General features: G+C 39.9%; 1 protein-coding gene across 7 annotated transcripts in view; it reads right to left on the reverse strand.

The window, feature by feature from the left end:
* Positions 1-19,004, reverse strand: part of PPP2R2B (protein phosphatase 2 regulatory subunit Bbeta) — a 713,296-nt gene that overhangs the window by 502,491 nt on the left and 191,801 nt on the right. For 2 of the 7 annotated variants that reach the window (XM_086412210.1, XM_086412211.1), the window contains exons 2-4: positions 17,567-17,758; positions 11,499-11,905; positions 7,387-7,464 (exon numbers count right to left, since the gene is read on the reverse strand). In XM_086412210.1, coding sequence (XP_086268336.1) covers positions 7,387-7,436 — 50 coding nt within the window. In that variant the 5' untranslated portion in view covers positions 7,437-7,464; positions 11,499-11,905; positions 17,567-17,758. Of the gene's footprint in view, positions 1-7,386; positions 7,465-7,584; positions 7,610-11,498; positions 11,906-17,566; positions 17,759-19,004 lie in introns of those variants that run through there. The other 5 variants (XM_086412213.1, XM_086412223.1, XM_086412222.1 and 2 more) reach the window with 4 other exon arrangements.

The raw sequence follows: 19,004 nt of genomic DNA on the forward strand, positions 1-19,004 counted from the left end.
GTCCCCTCCATGGGAATCTTGTCAACCAGGGAAGATTGACTTATCACAGATGGACTTGTTACAGGAGAAAAGATTAGGGGACACCACTGCACAGAAACTTTGTCATAAACTCTCATCTCTTCCATCTTTTCTTCTAAGAAATCATTCATCTTTCCTAAAGATTATTCATTCTCCTCTAAGAGGCCTACATCCTTTCCCCTTCCCCTGTTAATAAAGATGGTATTTGTTGTTCAGTCGCTAAGTTGTGTCTGACTCTTTGCGACCCCATGGAGTGCAGTATGCCAGGCTCCTCTGCCCTTCACTATTAAGATGGTATATAAACCATGATCCTTCATGGATCTGATGTGGCGAAGGGGCTTGCAAACTCAATGAAGCTATAAGCCACGCCGTACAGGGCTACCCATGATGGGTCATAGGAGTCACATTTTGACAAAACGTGGTCCACTGGAGGAGGGAATGGCAAACCACTCCAGTATTCTTGCCACGAGAACCCCATGAACAGTATGATAAGGCGATAAGATGGTAGGTAAACTCTCACTGCTTTTTTAGTATTCACTTTTTTACCTGGGTTGCCTCCATGCACATAGTCAAAGTTCATGCATCTGTTTGTGTTTTCTTCTGTTGATCTGCCTGTTGCTAGTTTATTTCACAGATGCATGAACATTAGAGAGGGGTGGAAACCCCCAAACATGCTTCATTTCCACATTTCTCACAGTCTCAATAACTTGTGCCCACAAACCCATCCAATTGCTCAAGGCCAAAACCTGGGAGCTCTCTTTTTTTTTTTTTTAATTTTATTTTATTTTTAAACTTTACATAATTGTATTAGTTTTGCCAAATATCGAAATGAATCCACCACAGGTATACATGTGTTCCCCATCCTGAACCCTCCTCCCTCCTCCCTCCCCATACCATCCCTCTGGGTCGTCCCAGTGCACTAGCCCCAAGCATCCAGTATCGTGCATCGAACCTGGACTGGCAACTCGTTTCTTACATGATATTTTACATGTTTCAATGTCATTCTCCCAAATCTTCCCACCCTCTCCCTCTCCCACAGAGTCCATAAGACTGTTCTATACATCAGTGTCTCTTTTGCTGTCTTGTACACCGGGTTATTGTTACCATCTTTCGAAACTCCATATATATGCGTTAGTATACTGTATTTATGTTTTTCCTTCTGGCTTACTTCACTCTGTATAATAGGCTCCAGTTTCATCCACCTCATTAGAACTGATTCAAATGTATTCTTTTTAATGGCTGAGTAATACTCCATTGTGTATATGTACCACAGCTTTCTTATCCATTCATCTGCTGATGGACATCTAGGTTGCTTCCATGTCCTGGCTATTATAAACAGTGCTGTGATGAACATTGGGGTACACGTGTCTCTTTCCCTTCTGGTTTCCTCAGTGTGTATGCCCAGCAGTGGGATTGCTGGATCATAAGGCAGTTCTATTTCCAGTTTTTTAAGGAATCTCCACACTGTTCTCCATAGTGGGAGCTCTCTTAATTCCCTACATTACCTCTCCCTTAAAGTCCACTTTCTTGCCCCAGAATATATACTGAGTCTCTTCCTTTCTCATCATCTACAACTTTTCCCTGCTAATAAAGCCACATTACCTCTCATCAGAATTCTGATAAGAACTATTTCAATAGTAACCTCAAATATAAGAGATTTCAGTCTCTTGTATTCAAAGCACTTTAGTCTTTAGTCGAAGCACTTTGTCTTTAGCTCACCTTGCCCTTATCATATTTGTTGATGTAACACCTTATTCTCCTGTACCAATGCCTGTTTCCCCTTAAATGGTGCATTCATTGAAAGCTTGGACTATATTTATCTTTATAACACTTTCACTTTCTGGGGTAGTGCCTTAGGTCTAATGCTGCTGCTGCTGAGTTGCTTCAGTCGTGTCTGACTCTGTTCTACTCCATAGACGGCAGCCCACCAGGCTCCCCCATCCCTGGGATTCTCCAGGCAAGAACACTGGAATGGGTTGCCATTTCCTTCTCCAACGCATGAAAGTGAAAAGTGAAAGTGAAGCTGCTCAGTCGTGTCTGACTTGCAGCGACCCCATGGACTGCAGCCTACCAGGCTCCTCCGTCCGTGGGATTTTCCAGGCAAGAGTACTGGAGTGGGTTGCCATCACCTTCTCCAATAGGTCTAATGAGTGCTCACTAAATTTATTGTTGGATTTATAGTTCAGTTCAGTCACTCAGTCATGTCCATCTCTTTGTGACCCCATGGACTGCAGCACGCCAGGCTTCCTTGTCCATCACCAACTCCCAGAGCCTACTCAAACTTCTGTCCCTCTAGTTGGTGATGCCATCCAACCATCTCATCCTCTGTCATCCCCTTCTCCTTCCACCTTCAATCTTTCCCAGCATCAGGGTCTTTTCCAATGAGTTGGTTCTTTGCATCAGGTGGCCAAAGTATCAATAATCTAATATCCTACTAAATAATTTGGAATGTGATAAAAATCTAGCCTACTAGTTGATACTCATGATATACATTTAATTAAATCAGCAGTAACAGTGCCAAGCTGAGCCATATTGATCTTGGAAAAATGAATTAGTAATACTGATCCTTTCTTTATTAAACATTTTGATATTTTGTTCATCATGGATTCTTCTCAGTAATTTTGGTTTTTAAAAAATATTGAATTAAAATATTTATCTGTATTTTTGTCTGTTCACCTAGTCTCAGCCCTGCCTTTATAATACAGTAATAGCAGGTAATGTGATTGAGCACCTTATAACAACCTAGATTTCATAGTCACCTAGCCCTCACACCATCCTAATTGATACCTATATTATTATCTTCATTTTGCAGACAAGGGAACTTAAGCACAGGAACATTAAGTGACTCGGCCAAGATTACCAGCTAGAAAGCAGTAAAAATGGAACAGAAAAGTCATTCATAGAAATAAGTAAAGTGGGAGGGAAATATATGATATTATTTATATGTGGAATCTAAAAATTATACAAATGAATCTATGTACAAAATAGATACAAACTAGCATTCATAAAATAGATAAACAACACAGATTTACTGTATAGTACATTATATTCAATATCTCGTAACAACCTATTATATTCAATATCTTGTAACAACCTATAATGGAAACATAATCTGAAGAAAAGTATATAACACTGAATCACTTTCTGTGATTAGTTTAAGTACACCTTAAACTAATACAATATTCTAAGTCAATGATACCTCAGTTTTTTAAAAAAGGAAATTCATTAAGCAAAAATAAGAAAGCTGAATAATTTTTATTGACTTTGAACAGTGCAGAAAACCAACTTGGATAGAGCAGTCCAATTGTAAAAAACCTAATTTTTAAGAACCTTAATTTTTATTAATTGAAGGTCACTCATTAATTCACTCAACAACTATTCAACTGCCATTGAGGTAGTATTAGTTGGACATGTTAGGGTCCAATCTGATTCTCCTCTTAAAGAGCAATTCTCCATTTTTCCACCACTTTAGAGTGATTTTTTTTTTTTAAGCAAAAGTTAAGAGTGATTGTCATTCTGACTCTGACTCTATGACTCAATTAACAGTTAGTTCAAGTGAGCTACAATACTTACTTAAGAGCAGCAGATATTTAAACCCATCTTCTGTTCACCTGCCATGATGATTATAAGGGCATATGTGAAAAATGCCAATTCCTGTGCCTTATTCCAACCTATTATGTGACATTCTCTGTGTTCACAACAATGTTTAAAGAGCTGGGTTTGGGCTTCTCTAGACTGCGTTGATGGAGAAGGCAATGGCATCCCAACTCCAGTACTCTTGCCTGGAAGATCCCATGGATGGAGAAGGCTGGTAGGCTGCAGTCCATGGGGTCGCTAAGAGTCAGACATGACTGAGTGACTTAACTTTCACTTTTCACTTTCATGCATTGGAGAAGGAAATGTCAACCCACTCCAGTGTTCTTGCCTGGAGAATCCCATGGACGGGGAGCCTGATGGGCTGCCATCCATGGGGTCGCACAGAGTCGGACACGACTGAAGTGACTTAGCAGCAGCAGACTGCATTGAAACCCAGCTCACCTGTTGATTAGCTAGGGAGCCTTTGGCAAAAACATTATTCATTATTTATTTGTTTAGCTTTAATATCCCAAAGAAAGGCAATGCCAAAGAATGCTCAAACTACTGCACAATTGCACTCATCTTACACGCTAGTAAAGTAATGCTCAAAATTCTCCAAGCCAGGCTTCAGCAGTACATGAACTGTGAACTTCCAGATGTTCAAGCTGGTTTTAGAAAAGGTAAAGGAACCAGAGATCAAATTGCCAACATCTACTGGATCATGGAAAAAGCAAGAGAGTTCCAGAAAAACATCTATTTCTGCTTTATTGACTATGCCAAAGCCTTTGACTGTGTGGATCACAATAAACTGTGGAAAATTCTGAAAGAGATGGGAATACCAGACCACCTGACCTGCCTCTTGAGAAACCTATAGGCAGGTCAGGAAGCAACAGTTAGAACTGGACATGGAACAACAGACTGGTTCCAAACAGGCAAAGGAGTATGTCAAGGCTGTATATTGTCACCCTGCTTATTTAACTTATATGCAGAGTACATCATGAGAAACACTGGGCTGGAGGAAGCACAAGCTGGAATCAAGATTGCTGGGAGATATATCAATAACCTCAGATATGCAGATGACACCACCCTTATGGAAGAAAGTGAAGAGGAACTAAAAAGCCTTTTGATGAAAGTGAAAGAGGAGAGTGAAAAAGTTGGCTTAAAGCTCAATATTCAGAAAACGAAGATCATGGCATCTGGTCCCATCACTTCATGGCAAATAGATGGGGAAACAGTGGAAACAGTGTCAGACTTTATTTTTCTGGGCTCCAAAATCACAACAGATGGTGACTGCAGCCATGAAATTAAAAGACACTTACTCCTTGGAAGGAAAGTTATGACTAACCTAGATAGCATATTCAAAAGCAGAGACATTACTATGCCAGCAAAGGTCCGTCTAGTCAAGGCTATGGTTTTTCCAGTGGTTATGTATGGATGTGAGAGTGGGACTGTGAGGAAAGCTGAGTGCCAAAGAATTGATGCTTTTGAACTGTGGTGTTGGAAAAGACTCTTGAGAGTCCCTTGGATTGCAAGGAGATCCAACCAGTCCAACCTAAAGGAGATCAGTCCTGGGTATTCATTGGAAGGACTGATGCTGAAGCTGAAACTCCAATACTTTGGCCACATCATGTGAAGAGTTGACTCATTGGAAAAGACCCTGGTGCTGGGAGGGACTGGGGGCAGAAGAAGGGGACAACAGAGGATGAGATGGCTGGATGGCATCATGGACATGAGTTTGAGTGAACTCTGGGAATTGGTGATGGACAGGGAGGTCTGGCATGCTGCAATTCATGGGGTCGCAAAGAGTCAGACATGACTTAGTGACTGAACTGAACTGAATATCTTTATAAGTTAAGTGGGAATAAAAACATCTACCACTTATAAGGTTTTGGTGAGGGTTAAAATTAGAATGGCACCCCACTCCAGTACTCTTGCCTGGAAAATCCCATGGATGGAGGAGCCTGGTAGGCTGCAGTCCATGGGGTCGCTAAGAGTCGGACATGACTGAGCGACTTCCCTTTCACTTTTCACTTTCATGCATTGGAGAAGGAAATGACAACCCACTCCAATGTTCTTGCCTGGAGAGTCCCAGGGATAGGGTAGCCTGGTGGGCTGCCATCTATGGGGTCACTCAGAGTCGGATATGACTGAAGCAACTTAGCAAAAAAAAAGAAAAATTAGAATGATGATCTAATTATAATATTTGTAATAATTGCTTACAAATATTGAGTACTCACAAAGTGCAAAGTACTGTGCAAATACTATACCTACATTCTTATTCATTTGTTTTAAGCACTTATTAGAGTAATACTACATATGAGCTCATTAAAATACATTGCATCACCCTGGTCATCTAACCCCTAAGTCATATCTCCAAGACCTGGAAGTTTCTCTTATTTAAAAAGCACATGTGATTTGGAATCAAAACTAAGATTTAAAACAACTGATTAACTTGAACTTCAGTTTTCTTAAGATTCATAAGGTTAGGGAATAAGGCATTTTTTCCCTTCCTTTTTTACCTAGCGCTTAGGTCAGTGCTGCTATATAGAAGACACAAATACTTTTGATTAGTGAATATAAATTGGCCTACTAAAACCTGCTCTGTCTACTTCATAAGGGCTTTGTAAGAATTGTTTGTAAAGCTTCATTTGATTGTGCATTGGAAAAATAGCAAATGCTATAGAAAAGTATAATTCTATAGATTTAATCATAAATTTATCTTAGAGTGCTTTTTCTTACTCTTTACTCATAAATTGCTTGGTTTTAAGATATCTGCCATTAATTATGTTGTGCTTCTAGAAATGAATTACAGAAAGATTGCAGATAAAATATATCCTCCAAATTACTCAAAATAATTTTTATTTAACCAATTTTTTACTCAGAATTAAAATGCTATAGAATGACCCGAAAGTTTCCATGCTTTTATGCATGTTAGTTTCCATATTCAGGTTCAACTCTGTCAACTATTCACATCCTCACTCATTGATACTGGTTTTAGACCTGTCTTATACCACACCTGGTATCTGTACCTACCATCCATGCAGTATAGTCTGCTTCAGGCAACCCTTACTGCCTTCTGCCATGACAGGTAAACCTTGATTTAAAACACCCAGAAGTGCCATTCTAGTTCCTTCCAATTGTCTATTACTAAACTGTTTTGAAACACAGACATCTTATGGGAAAGTCTTAAAGGTCTCCAAGCTCAGGCTTATAAGGGAGGAAAGTGAAGAGAATTAAATGGAAGTTCTTCAGGAGGAGGAAAAGGAATGCATTATCCCAGGTAAAGAACCTGGAATAGGATAATCTCCTGAGAGCCAGAAAGGAAATTATACGCTGAAATTGGGAATCAATGTACCCACAGTTTGTATTCAAGTCAGATTTGAATTCCTCTTTCTTCCCATGTGTTTCAGGTACAGTGTCAAGTCATCTTCAACGTGGAAAGGAAGGATGAGATGAACCTCTGACCACTCTGGAATGTTTGCTTTGATTATCCTATAGAACTAACAGCCCATCCTGAAACAAGACTTGCCTGGTTTAGCCTGTCTCTCTGCCAACCAATTTCACTGAAAGTTTGTTTCAGCACTGTCTCATTAGTGGGAATAAAATAAGCTTCAACAGAAAAAAAAAGGAGGTGGGGTAGAAAGAGATGATTAAATCCATTTCTAGCTCAGAATGCTATTCTGGGATGTGTGGGGACTTACATTCATGGACACAGAGATGAACATTTCAGATCTGGAACCAACTCAAACCCCAAGGAGGCAAGGAAAAGGGGGAGCCGGAGCTTTCTCCTACCTTCTGTGGCTCCAATCTCCACAGTGCCTTTCAGCTGGCTGAAGCACCATAGTGTGTCCTGGGTGAGTGCCCCAAGTCCTGAAAGCAACACAAGGAAACACTTGGGGTTAGGTGAGGGCCCCCAGTTGTCCTGAAGAGAACAACAAGGAAAGAAACACAGAGTGTAATCTATGCGCTTCTAAAAGAAGACTTGCACACCAGGTATCATCTTGGGGAGAGGAGAACCTCGTGGTTCCTAGAAGGATGCCCGGTCTGCAAGTATGGCGTCCTGCAGCAAATCACAGCTCAGGCTCCTCCATCTGACTGTGCCAGGACCAGTCTGAGCTGGAGCAACCCGAGCTGTCCTTTCTCGGCCCCTGGCAGTGTCCTGGAGCAGTTACAGCCGGCCTGCGGCCACACCCTGGGTGACTGCCCCTTTTCATGGGAACGCTAAGGCTGGCCATTGTTTCCCCCCTGATGGTGGAGGGAGAAAGAGGCAGTTTGTCAGAGGGGAGAGAGGAAAAGAAAGGCAACTTTTTTTTTTTTTTAAACTGGTCTCACAGCTTGCATGGCTGAATGGCCAGTAAGGGGTCAGATACTCAGAGAACTCCCATCTCTCTTGTTCCCTTCTTGACTGCTTGCCAAAGTCGGAGCTGACTGGAGAGTAGAAGAAAGTGAAACAGGGTTGGTGATGGGGGTGAGGGGTGGCTAACACAGGGCTAAGGATTCAGTTCTGACGAATGTGGTGCCTGTTTTGGTCGGTGGGGATTTCTGTTTCAAATTCAAATTGGACCTTTGATAGGGTTAGATTTTCTGACTTACTATGACTTCCAATTCCCCAAAATATGTATCCAATACTAATGCATATACTTATATATATATATATTTGTACATACACACACACACACACATTTATTCAAGTCAAAATGGCCCTTTTCAGAACATTGTTGGATGGCAGCAGTGGCAGAATACTTAGCAACAGCACGGATGTTCCTTTCAATTCCACTAGGTTTTACAATTAAGGGGAATATTGCATCATCAAATTTTGGGAGAGTCTATCAATTTAAGAATGATTACTTTAGCAGAAAAAAAAATCAAATATTGAAACCAAATTGACCTTTTGAAAACACACAGAGAGCTAAGCAGCCAGCCTCATCACCCACGACAGACTTTTCCTGGACTCCTACATGGAAACCCTCGCTCACGTGATCACTTGCGAGCGGCGCTGTTGCCCATCTGCTTCTCTCACTGTTACTGATGGCACACTGGCTGGAAGCCGCACAGGGTCATCACACAGAGGATACACTCTGCAGTCAGCTGGAGTTTGTAGTTTGGCTCTGACCTGACACAAGTCCCCAGACATGATGAGTCTGTGTTTTTCATTTTTTAAATGACAGTAATAATACAGCATCCATCTCTTAGAGTTGTCCATTTTGAAGGCACTTAGCACAGTCAAGCAACTTAATAAAGAATAGTATAATTGGTGAAGGACCTAAAATGTTCACTAGTTAATAAAAAGAAGAAGAACTTAAGCTGAGCAAATTTCAGTTAGTAGCTATGAAGTACACTCTGCGCTAAACACTTTAAATGCATTAGCCCATTCTCACATCTCCTCTCACTGCAAGGAGGGTACTACGAGAACCCCACTTTACAGGTGAAGAACCTGAGACCCAGGAAGTTTTCATAACTCATCTGAGACCATGCCTAGGATATGGCTGAGCTGGGATTTCCACTCTGGCTGTCTGAATTCCAGTATTCCCTCTTTGCCAAAGTCATCCTACCCATGAAATCCCAATATTCCCAGTGTGTCCTGGTCAACCTGCCCATCTAATAGAGTCCTTAGGCCCAGACAGGCTACACAGCTTGAACTAAAGTCTCATTTGGAAAGCTGAGCTAGAATACAGTTCCAGATGTCAGTAATGAAAATACCTGTCTCTCCTCTAAGACTACACAGGGCTGTAATTTCTCTATAAAATTAGCTTCTGAGAGAGAATACAAAAGGCATTTCACAGCATTTATTAGTGTATAGAGAGGCCACAACCCACAGGCCTATTGCTGATCCTTTTTTATATTTCTGGAGCTTCCCTGGTAGCTCAGCTGGTTAAGAATCCACCTGCAACATGGATTTCTAGCTTGTGTTTCTAGCTCTGGCCTTGGATTTCAATGTTAGGCTTTCTTTGATAAGTTTCTACTCTTCCTTTGCGACTCGTGCTAGTCCTCTCCAAACTGCCGATTCTACTGTTGGATCTGGACTGCTTCTGTCTCTTAGGGAATACCAGTTACAGATAAAGCTCTTCCTGATGTTTGTTCTGGTGCAAGTCCTATACCAGTGAGTCTAACTCCATACTTAGACTCTAAGTATAGACTCTGCATCTATTATCACACAAAAAAAGTGCTTTAAAATAAGCAGACATATATAACTCTGAAACACACACATACAGAGGCAGATTTAAATATGGGCCTTTCCATTTGCAGCAACATGGATGAACCTAGAGATTACCATCCTAAGTGAAGTAAGTCAGATGAGAAAGATTATTAAATGATATCACTTATATGTATAATCTAAAATATGATACAAATGAAACTATCTATTCAGAGAACAGATTGGTAGTTGCCAAGGGGGCGGCGGTAGGGGGAGGGATGGATAGGGAGCTTGGGAATAACAGAAACAGACCACTATATATAGGATGGATAAACAACAAGCTTCTACTGTGTAGCACTGAGAACTGTATTTAATAATCTGTTAAACCATAATGGAAAAAATAAGAAAAAGAATGTACATATATATATACGTATATATGTAACTGAATCACTTTGCTATACAGCAGAAATCAACATATTATAAATCTATACTTCAACAATTTAAAAAAAAATATGGGCCTTTGTATGAGTATTCATTTTCCTTCATGAAATTTTAGCTTTAGATAGAAGCTTGCTTTATTGTCAATCAACTTAATTCACACGTGAAAAGACCAAGTCATAGAGAATTCCTAATTTGCTGAGACTTACAGAGCAAGAGATCATGTGACCAATGTCAGTGACATTTCCAACCATCACCCACAAATATGGTTGCCCAGGCCCATGAGCTCTGTTGATTAGCATGAGAGATCAAAGCAGCCAATGTTACTGCCAGTTTTCTCATCCAAGGAAGTCTTCAGACCCAGTTTCTGTCTTCCACTAAGATCATTGCCCAGTGACGGCATTAGTGATGTAAAGAGAGTTTGGATCATGCCCTCTCTATCCTAAAAGAGCTAGACAGCAGCTAAAAACACAAATGCCTTGATCAATTCGGATGGGAAAGGCTGGCTAGCTGTCAGATGCTCAGCAGAGTTGATACATGACCTGAGTCAGTGATCACCTCAGAAATGGCAGGGATGGTGGGACCTGTACAAAGCGGGCAGCAGCTACTCAGTACCAGCTAATCGCTGCCATGGAGGATTTCAGCCCAGTGTTACTGGACTGCCTAGATTTTAATTTTCAGAAGAAGCAGGAAATCTGGATTATTATGCATAAACTCAAAATTTTTAAATGTAGTCAATCAATTCAAATTTGAACACTGTGTCTGACCTAACACAGGGCAAACACATCACATCTGTGCATTGAGTATGATCTCTATGTCACCAATTTGCAAACCTCGGGCTAGAATATCTGAACCGAATGACACCTTTGATAGTACCTAGTCCGATTCTTTCCATTTCACAGATTAGGAAGCAAGACCCCAAGAGGGGAGAGGACTCACAATACAGTAAAGGTACTGTTGTAGACCTAGTACTCTAAGACAACAGTTTTATTTCTGATACCAGATTTTTCTTTTACCACCAGGCTCCCTCTCATGGTGATGATTTAGTAAGATACCCGTCTGGTTTAGTGAATGTTCTTAGGGAAGTATATTAATTTCTAAAGTGCATGGGCTGGGAGAAAGAAGTTGACATAGGTGAGAAAGGAAAATGTGTTTCTCTTAAACTATCCACCTTGAGCCTTTCCCTGAACCTTGGTACCAAATGGCACTCCAGTTGCTATGGTAATGTTGTCAATAAGCCATTCTCTACCAGATCACATAGCTACACATCCCAGAAGATGCTTATTCCTCTCTTCTCACAACTATGGCTCAGGAAGTTCTGAGTATCACTTACTGGAAGACCAGGAGGAGAGCCCACAGATGGTATGCACCTGTCTTCTTTCTAGGTTCATGTAAGAGCTGATTTTTTAATTTGGTCAGCCCTTGGAGAGCATGTGGTCCAATTGCCTCATTAAAATCAGAAGATCCTGGGGCCCAGAGGGGACACACAGTGAGTTCACAGCAGAGTTGGAGCTAGAAGCCAGTGCTCCTCTGCCCGGCACTGGCTCTCTTCTTGCACTGCCCCAGCGGGGCCCTTTCGGAGTTGGGGGTCAGCCTTTGTGCTGCCTCTTCTGTGCCAACTTGGCTGCAGGAATACAATGAACAGAGGGTGTGACATGCAGCCAATAAAGCTCCTTGTTGATTGGGAGACTGCTGTAAAGAGTTATTTTCAGGGGCTTGGCATCAGCAGCATGCTTCCTTCTGTAGAAAGAGACAGAGACAAGAGAAGGACTTGATTCTTGCCCAGAAAAATTTTCTTTGAGAAGCATCTATTTTGCAGTTGGCTATGAGACAGCTGTAGATGTATATTCAATGACATAGAAAGAGCCTACAATTGTGTGATTCTGAGTGTGTTGTCATGAGGATACCATGATGACTTAAAAAAGGCTCTCAGTGTGAATGTATGTCTTGCTAACACAACAGCCATAACTTAGCATAAAAACTTTTCTATCTAGGATGCTGGATCTCCAAGAGGAGAGACTGCCACATCAGAGAGAGTTAAAAATAAAAAAGAATGTATATTTGTGTATTACTGAGTCATTTGCTGTACAGCAGAAATTAACATAACATTGTAAATCATCTATATTTTAAATTTTAAAAAGTATATTATACTATAGTTTTATTTTTTTTATATCATTTTATTTTATTTTATTTTTAATTTAATATATTCCTTACAAATTTAAGAACCCATCCTGAACCCTCCTCCCTCCTCCCTCCCCATACCATCCCTCTGGGTCGTCCCAGTGCACCAGCCCCAAGCATCCAGCATCGTGCATTGAACCTGGACTGGCATCTCGTTTCATACATGACATTTCACATGTTTCAATGCCATTCTATTTATACTATACTATTATATTTATACCATAATTTTAAAAAGAAGACCCTAGGCTTAGACTAATAGAAGACAGGCTTTTATTTTTATTTAAAACTTGCTACCTTAACATCTTACATATTGCTCCATTTTAGCAATTGCACCATGTTTAGTAAAAATAGGTCATTTCTACGTACCCAACTTGCCAGCGAGCTCATGAAGAACAGGAATATATGAACAAGAACAGTGAAGGTATTAACAAATATTATCATATTTTTATTTTTTAATTTAAAATTTTTTACTTATTTATATTTATTTGGCTGTACTGAGTCCTAATTGCAGCATGTGGGATCTAATTCCCTGCATGCATGTGTGCAGGCTCAGTCATGTCTGACTCTTTGCAACCCCATGGACTGTAGCCCTCCAGGCTCCTCCGTCTATAGGATTTTTTCAGGTAAGAATACTGGAATGGATTGTTGTTTCCTCCTCCAGGGGATCTTCCTGACTCAGGGATCAAATCCAAGTCTCCTGCATTAGCAGGAGGATTCTTTACCACTACACCACCTGGGAAGCCCTTAATTCCAAGAACAGGGATCAAACAAGGCCCCCTGCATTGGGAGTGCAGAGTCTTAGCCACAGGACCACCAGGGAAGTCTCAATATGTTAGATTTTTTAAGTCAAACTTTTCCTTTGCATTGAATTGAAGCAACCATTGGTGATATCACACTGAAATCATTATTGGATTGATTTTGTTGGGTTTAATTCACTGCAAAGGCAAAAAGATATGGCACTGAAAGATGAACTCCCCAGGTCAGTAGGTGCCCAATATGCTACTGGAGAAGAGCAGAGAAATAGCTCCAGAAGGAATGAAGAGGCTGAGCCAAAGTGGAAACACCCAGTTGTGAATGTGTCTGGTAGTGAAAGTAAAGTCCGATGCTGCAAAGAACAATATCACATAGGAACCTGGAATGTTAGATCCGTGAATCAAGGTAAATTGGAAGTGGTCAAACAGGAGATGGCAAGAGTGAACATCAACATTTTAGAAATCAATGAACTAAAATGGACCAGAATGGGTGAAAGTGAAAGTGAAGTCGCTCAGTCGTGTCCGACTCTTTGTGACCCCATAGACTGTAGCCTACCAGGCTCCTCTGTCCATGGGATTTTCCAGGCAATAGTACTGGAGTGGATTGCCATTTCCTTCTCCAGGGGATCTTCCCAACCCAGGGCTCGAACCCGGGTCTCCCGCATTGTCGACAGACACTTTACCATCTGACCCACAACATCACCAATGGTGAATTTAATTCAAATAAGCATTATATCTACTGTCATGGGCAAGAATCTATTAGAAGAAATGGAGTAACCCTCATAGTCAACAAGAGTCTGAAATACAGTACTTGGGTGCAATCTCAAAATGACAGAATGATCTCTGCTTGTTTCCAAGGCAAACCATTCAATATCACAGTGATCCAAGTCTATGCCCCAATCACTAATGCCAAAGAAGCTGAAGTTGAACAGTTCTATGAAGACCTACAAGACCTTCTAGAACTAACACCAAAAGAAGATGTCCTTTTTATCATAGGGGACTGGAATGCAAAAGAAGGAAGTCAAGAGATAGCTGGAGTAACAGGAAAATTTGACCTTGAAGTACAGAATGAAGCAGGGCAAAGTCTAATAGAGTTTTGCCAAGAGAACGCACTGGTCATAGCAAACACCCTCTTCCAACAACACAAGAGAAGACTCTACACATGGATACCACCAGATGGCCAATACTGAAGTCAGATTGATTACATTCTCTGAAGCTGAAGATGGAGAAGCTCTATACAGTCAGCAAAAACAAGACTGGGAGCTGATTGTGGCTCAGATCATGAACTCTGTATCCCAAATTCAGACTTAAATTGAAGAAAGTAGGGAAAATCACTAGGCCATTGAGGTAAGGCCATTGAGGCCTTACGATTATACAGTGGAAGTGACAAATAGATTCTGGGGATTAGATCTGACACAGTGCCTGAAGAATTATGGATGGAGGTTTGTAATACTGTACAGAAAGCAGTGATCAAAATCATCCCCAAGAAAAAGAAATTCAAAAATGCAAAATGGTTGTCTGAGGAGGCCTTACAAATAGCTGAGAAAAGAAGAGAAGTAAAAGCAAGAGAGAAAAAGAAAGATATACCCATCTGAATGCAGAGTACCAAAGAATAGCAAGGAGAGATGAGTAATCATATTACTTTGCTGATAAAGGTCTGTATAGTCAAAGCTATAGTTTTTCAAGTTGTCATGTATGGATGTGAGAGTTGGACCATAAAGAAAGCTGAGTGCCACAGAATTGATGCTTTTGAACTGTGGTGTTAGAAAAGACTCTTGAGAGTCCCTTGGACTTCAAGGAGATCAAACCAGTCAATCCTAAAGGAAATCAATCCTGAATATTCATTGGTGGGACTGATGCTGAAGCTGAGGCTCCAATACTTTGGCCACCTGATACAAGGAGCTGACTCATTGGAAAAGACCCTGATGCTGGGAAAGATGAAGGCAGGAGGAGAAGGGGAAAGCCAAGAACAATATGGTTGGATACTGTCACCGACTCAATGGACAATAGTTTGAACAAGCTCTGGGAGATGGTGAAGACAGGGAAGTCTGGTTTGCTGCAGTCCATGGGGTCTCAGAGAGTTGGACATGACTGAGAGACTGAACATCAACTATTCACTGCAGGAGTTTAATCAACAAGCAAATTGTTAATTGGCTAAACTGACTTTCAAACCATCTGATGGGAAGAAGAACAAGAGGATGAGAGATAGTGGCTATATTGACCATTAAGAAAGAAGAATCCAGAAGAACTCAAGATGACTGGATGTATGAGTGAGGAAGGGATGGGGGGACAAAATCTGGGGCTGTGGGTGAGACAGTGCAGCTGCTCATTTTTATTTTTCTTTTGATTCTACATCCTAAGAATTTATTTGCTGAACAAAAGAAAAAAATTTTATACTCTCAAAGAAGTAATAACACAGCAATATGCCTGACTGGAAATCTCACTCCAGTTTACTAATCAAAGGAAATGGAGGTGCCTAAGAACTTTAAAAAGATGAATGTAAATTTTTGTGTGTTAGATATTGAGAAAATGATAAGACAGCTATTCTTTCCCCAACGCATCCTAGCATGTCATTTGGGAATAGGATTAAAAAGTACCATATATCAAAGCATTATTTTTCTCAAAGTTTTCCCTATACACAATGATTATTTTGTAATGATTTTCTATTATTTATCATAAGACCTTAATAGATGGTTATTGTAGTCCTTTATATTCTTTAAAAAAGCTTTTGGAGGTAAACATGACATTTATTCAACTGGACATATGTAGAATATACAATTTGATAGGTTTTGACATGTATTGAAATATACTATCATTTTCAACCTAGATAGCATATTAAAAAGCAGAGACATTACTTTGCCAACAAAGGTCTGTCTAGTCAAAGCTGTGGTTTTTCCAGTGGTCATGTATGGATGTGAGAGTTGGACTATAAAGAAAGCTGAGAGCCGAAGAATTGATGCTTTTGAACTGTGGTGTTGGAGAAGACTCTTGAGAGTCCCTTGGACTGCAAGGAATTCCAACCAGTCCATCCTAAAGGAGATCAGTCCTGGGTGTTCATTGGAAGGACTGATGCTGAAGCTGAAACTCCAATACTTTGGCCACCTCATGCGAAGAGTTGACTCATTGGAAAAGACCCTGATGCTGGGAGGGATTGGGGGCAGGAGGAGAAGGGGAAGACTGAGGATGAGATGGCTGGATGGCATCACTGACTTGATGAACATGAGTTTGGGTGACCTCTGGGAGTTGGTGATAGACAGGGAGGCATGGCGTGCTGAGATTCATGTAGTCGCAAAGAGTTGGACGTGACTGAGCAACTGAACTGAACTGAACCACTTTCAAACATCACTCAAATCAATATAATATATACAGCCAACACCCTCAGAATATTTCTCCTGCTCCTTTATAATCATTCTTTCCAGCTCTTGCTCACCACCCACCACCTTCCTCAACCTCCCATCTCAGGCACCTCTGATCAGTTCACTGTTACTATTCATTCATGTGTATCCTCTGTAATTTTATATAAATGAAAGTCTATTATATGTACTTTTCTTCTTTTGATTTCCTTCACTCAGGAAATTAAGATTAATCCACATCTTTGTGTTAAGAGTTCATACCTTTGTATTGCTGACTAGCATTGCTTAATATGGATAGAGAACAGTTTGCTGACCCATTACCTGAATTTGAGCTGTTTCCAATTTTTTGTTATTACAAGTAAAGCTGTTAGAAACATTCATGTATAGGTATTTGCATATGCTTTTATTTCTCTTGGGTAAATACCTAGGAATGGAATAGTTGAGTATTATGGGTATGTGTAACTGTTTTTAATAATAAGAAATGCCAATCTAAATTGATTTTTTTTTTTCTGAAGTGATTGTTATCACCAACAGATCTGAGAATTTCAGTTAACCCACATCCACACCAGCCCACTGTATAGACAGATATTTTAGCCATTCTACTGGAAATCTAGTAGCTTATTGTGTATTAAATGTTCACTTTCCTAAATAAGTATCTTTTCTGGTGCTTATTTGCTATGTATATGTCTTATTTTTCTTGCCTTGCTCAATTGGCTAAAACCTCCTATAAAAATTTTAACAGAAGCAGTGAAATTAGGTATGCTTGTCTTATTTCTAAACTGAAAGGGGAAGCCTTTAAGTTTTTCACCATTAACTATAATATTAATTGTAGATTTTTCACAAATTGATTTACCTGTTTACCAGGTTTGCTGAGAGTTTTTATCAGGGATATTAGATTTTGTGAAATATTTTTTCTTCATCTATTGTGGTGATATTTTTTTCCTTTTAATGTTTTATTATGTGGTGAATTACACAGATTTTTAATGTTAAAGTAAGCTTGCATTTGGTCATGGTGCACTATATCTCTGGATATTGTTAGATTTTAATCACTAAAATTTTGTTTATAGTTTTTGCAATTATACACATGAGAGAAATTGGTATCAAAGACTGTTAACCTCATAGAATAAGTTGGGAATTACCCCTCTTCAATTTTCTGGAAGAGTTTGTGTGTAATTGGTACTATTTCTTCCTTAAATGTGTGGAGGAGCCTGGTGGGCTGCCATCTATGGGGTAGCACAGAGTTGGACACGACTGAAGCAACTTAGCAGCAACAGCAGCAGCAGCATTCACCAGCTAGGTCATCTGGCCTGGAAGAAAGGAAGGTAGAAATCTATTAAGCTATGTTTATGTTCCATAACTCTTTGCCTTCGAGTATCTTCAGAATTTTTCGCCTGTTTATGTTTCCATCCAGTGAAAACATTCATTTGCCTTAAGAAGTTCCTAGCTTCCCACCATGGTATCCCATCATCCCTGTGGCCTCAAGTGCATTTATCCATACTACTCCCTCAGGCCATGTTTCCTGCAAAAGGTAGTGTTAACCAGAGAAACCAATTATTCTAAGCCTTGAGTTACTATCTTTTTTTTTTTTTCTCACTATTCATGAATGTTGGCCTTCATTAGCTAAAACAGAAAAAGCACAAATGCAGAAGCTACATAATTTACAGAAAGGTTACCTGAATGATGCCAAATATTCTCCAAATACAAATAAAAGCTTAATTAACGGTTTAACAGCCAAAGAAGCTCATTTAAATTCACTTAGGGGAAAATGTAATTTTTTTTTTTTTTTTAGTTATTTATTTGCTTCTTTCCTTCTTCTTGGATTATTTTCTATTACTTTATCATCTCTCTCCATTAGCTTGGAAGTTATATGTGGTTTTTTTTTTTTTTCCCACAAATCTTCCCACCCTCTCCCTCTCCCACAGAGTCCATAAGACTGTTCTATACATCAGTGTCTCTTCCGCCATCCCGTATACAGGGTTATCGTTACCATCTTTCTAAATTCCATATATATGCGTTAGTATACTGTATTGGTGTTTTTCCTTCTGGCTTACTTCACTCTGTATAATAGGCTCCAGTTTCATCCACCTCATTAGAACTGATTCAAATGTATTCTTTTTAATGGCTGAGTAATACTCCATTGTGTATATGTACCACAGCTTTCTTATCCATTCATCTGCTGATGGATACTATCTTATCATCTATAACTAATAGCACTATAAGAGATTCTTTGAAAAGTTCTTACAAGATTCCTGAGAGTAGAAATATAAGTCACCATAGAAGACCATTTCTAGACACAATGAATATTTTTTTTGTCATAGCACATAGATGATCAGAATCTTTGCTCATGTGAAATTAACTTTGAGATTGTATACATAATCAAAACAATTTTATGATATAGTTCTGGCTTCTAATAAGGTTATTGTTTCCATATCAAACCCAAGCTCCTGCAGCAGACTCTATGTCCTCAGATGGTTATTCTGTCTTCCATATTGTCCCTTCACTTTGTACTTTTGGGCAAATGATGTGTCAGAAACTCCTGGCTGCCTAATGCAT

This window comes from Bos grunniens, chromosome 7 (assembly GCF_055505025.1).
Source record: "Bos grunniens cultivar Pamir isolate PY7600 chromosome 7, Bosgru_T2T1.0, whole genome shotgun sequence".
NCBI classification, from domain to species: Eukaryota; Metazoa; Chordata; class Mammalia; order Artiodactyla; family Bovidae; genus Bos; species Bos grunniens.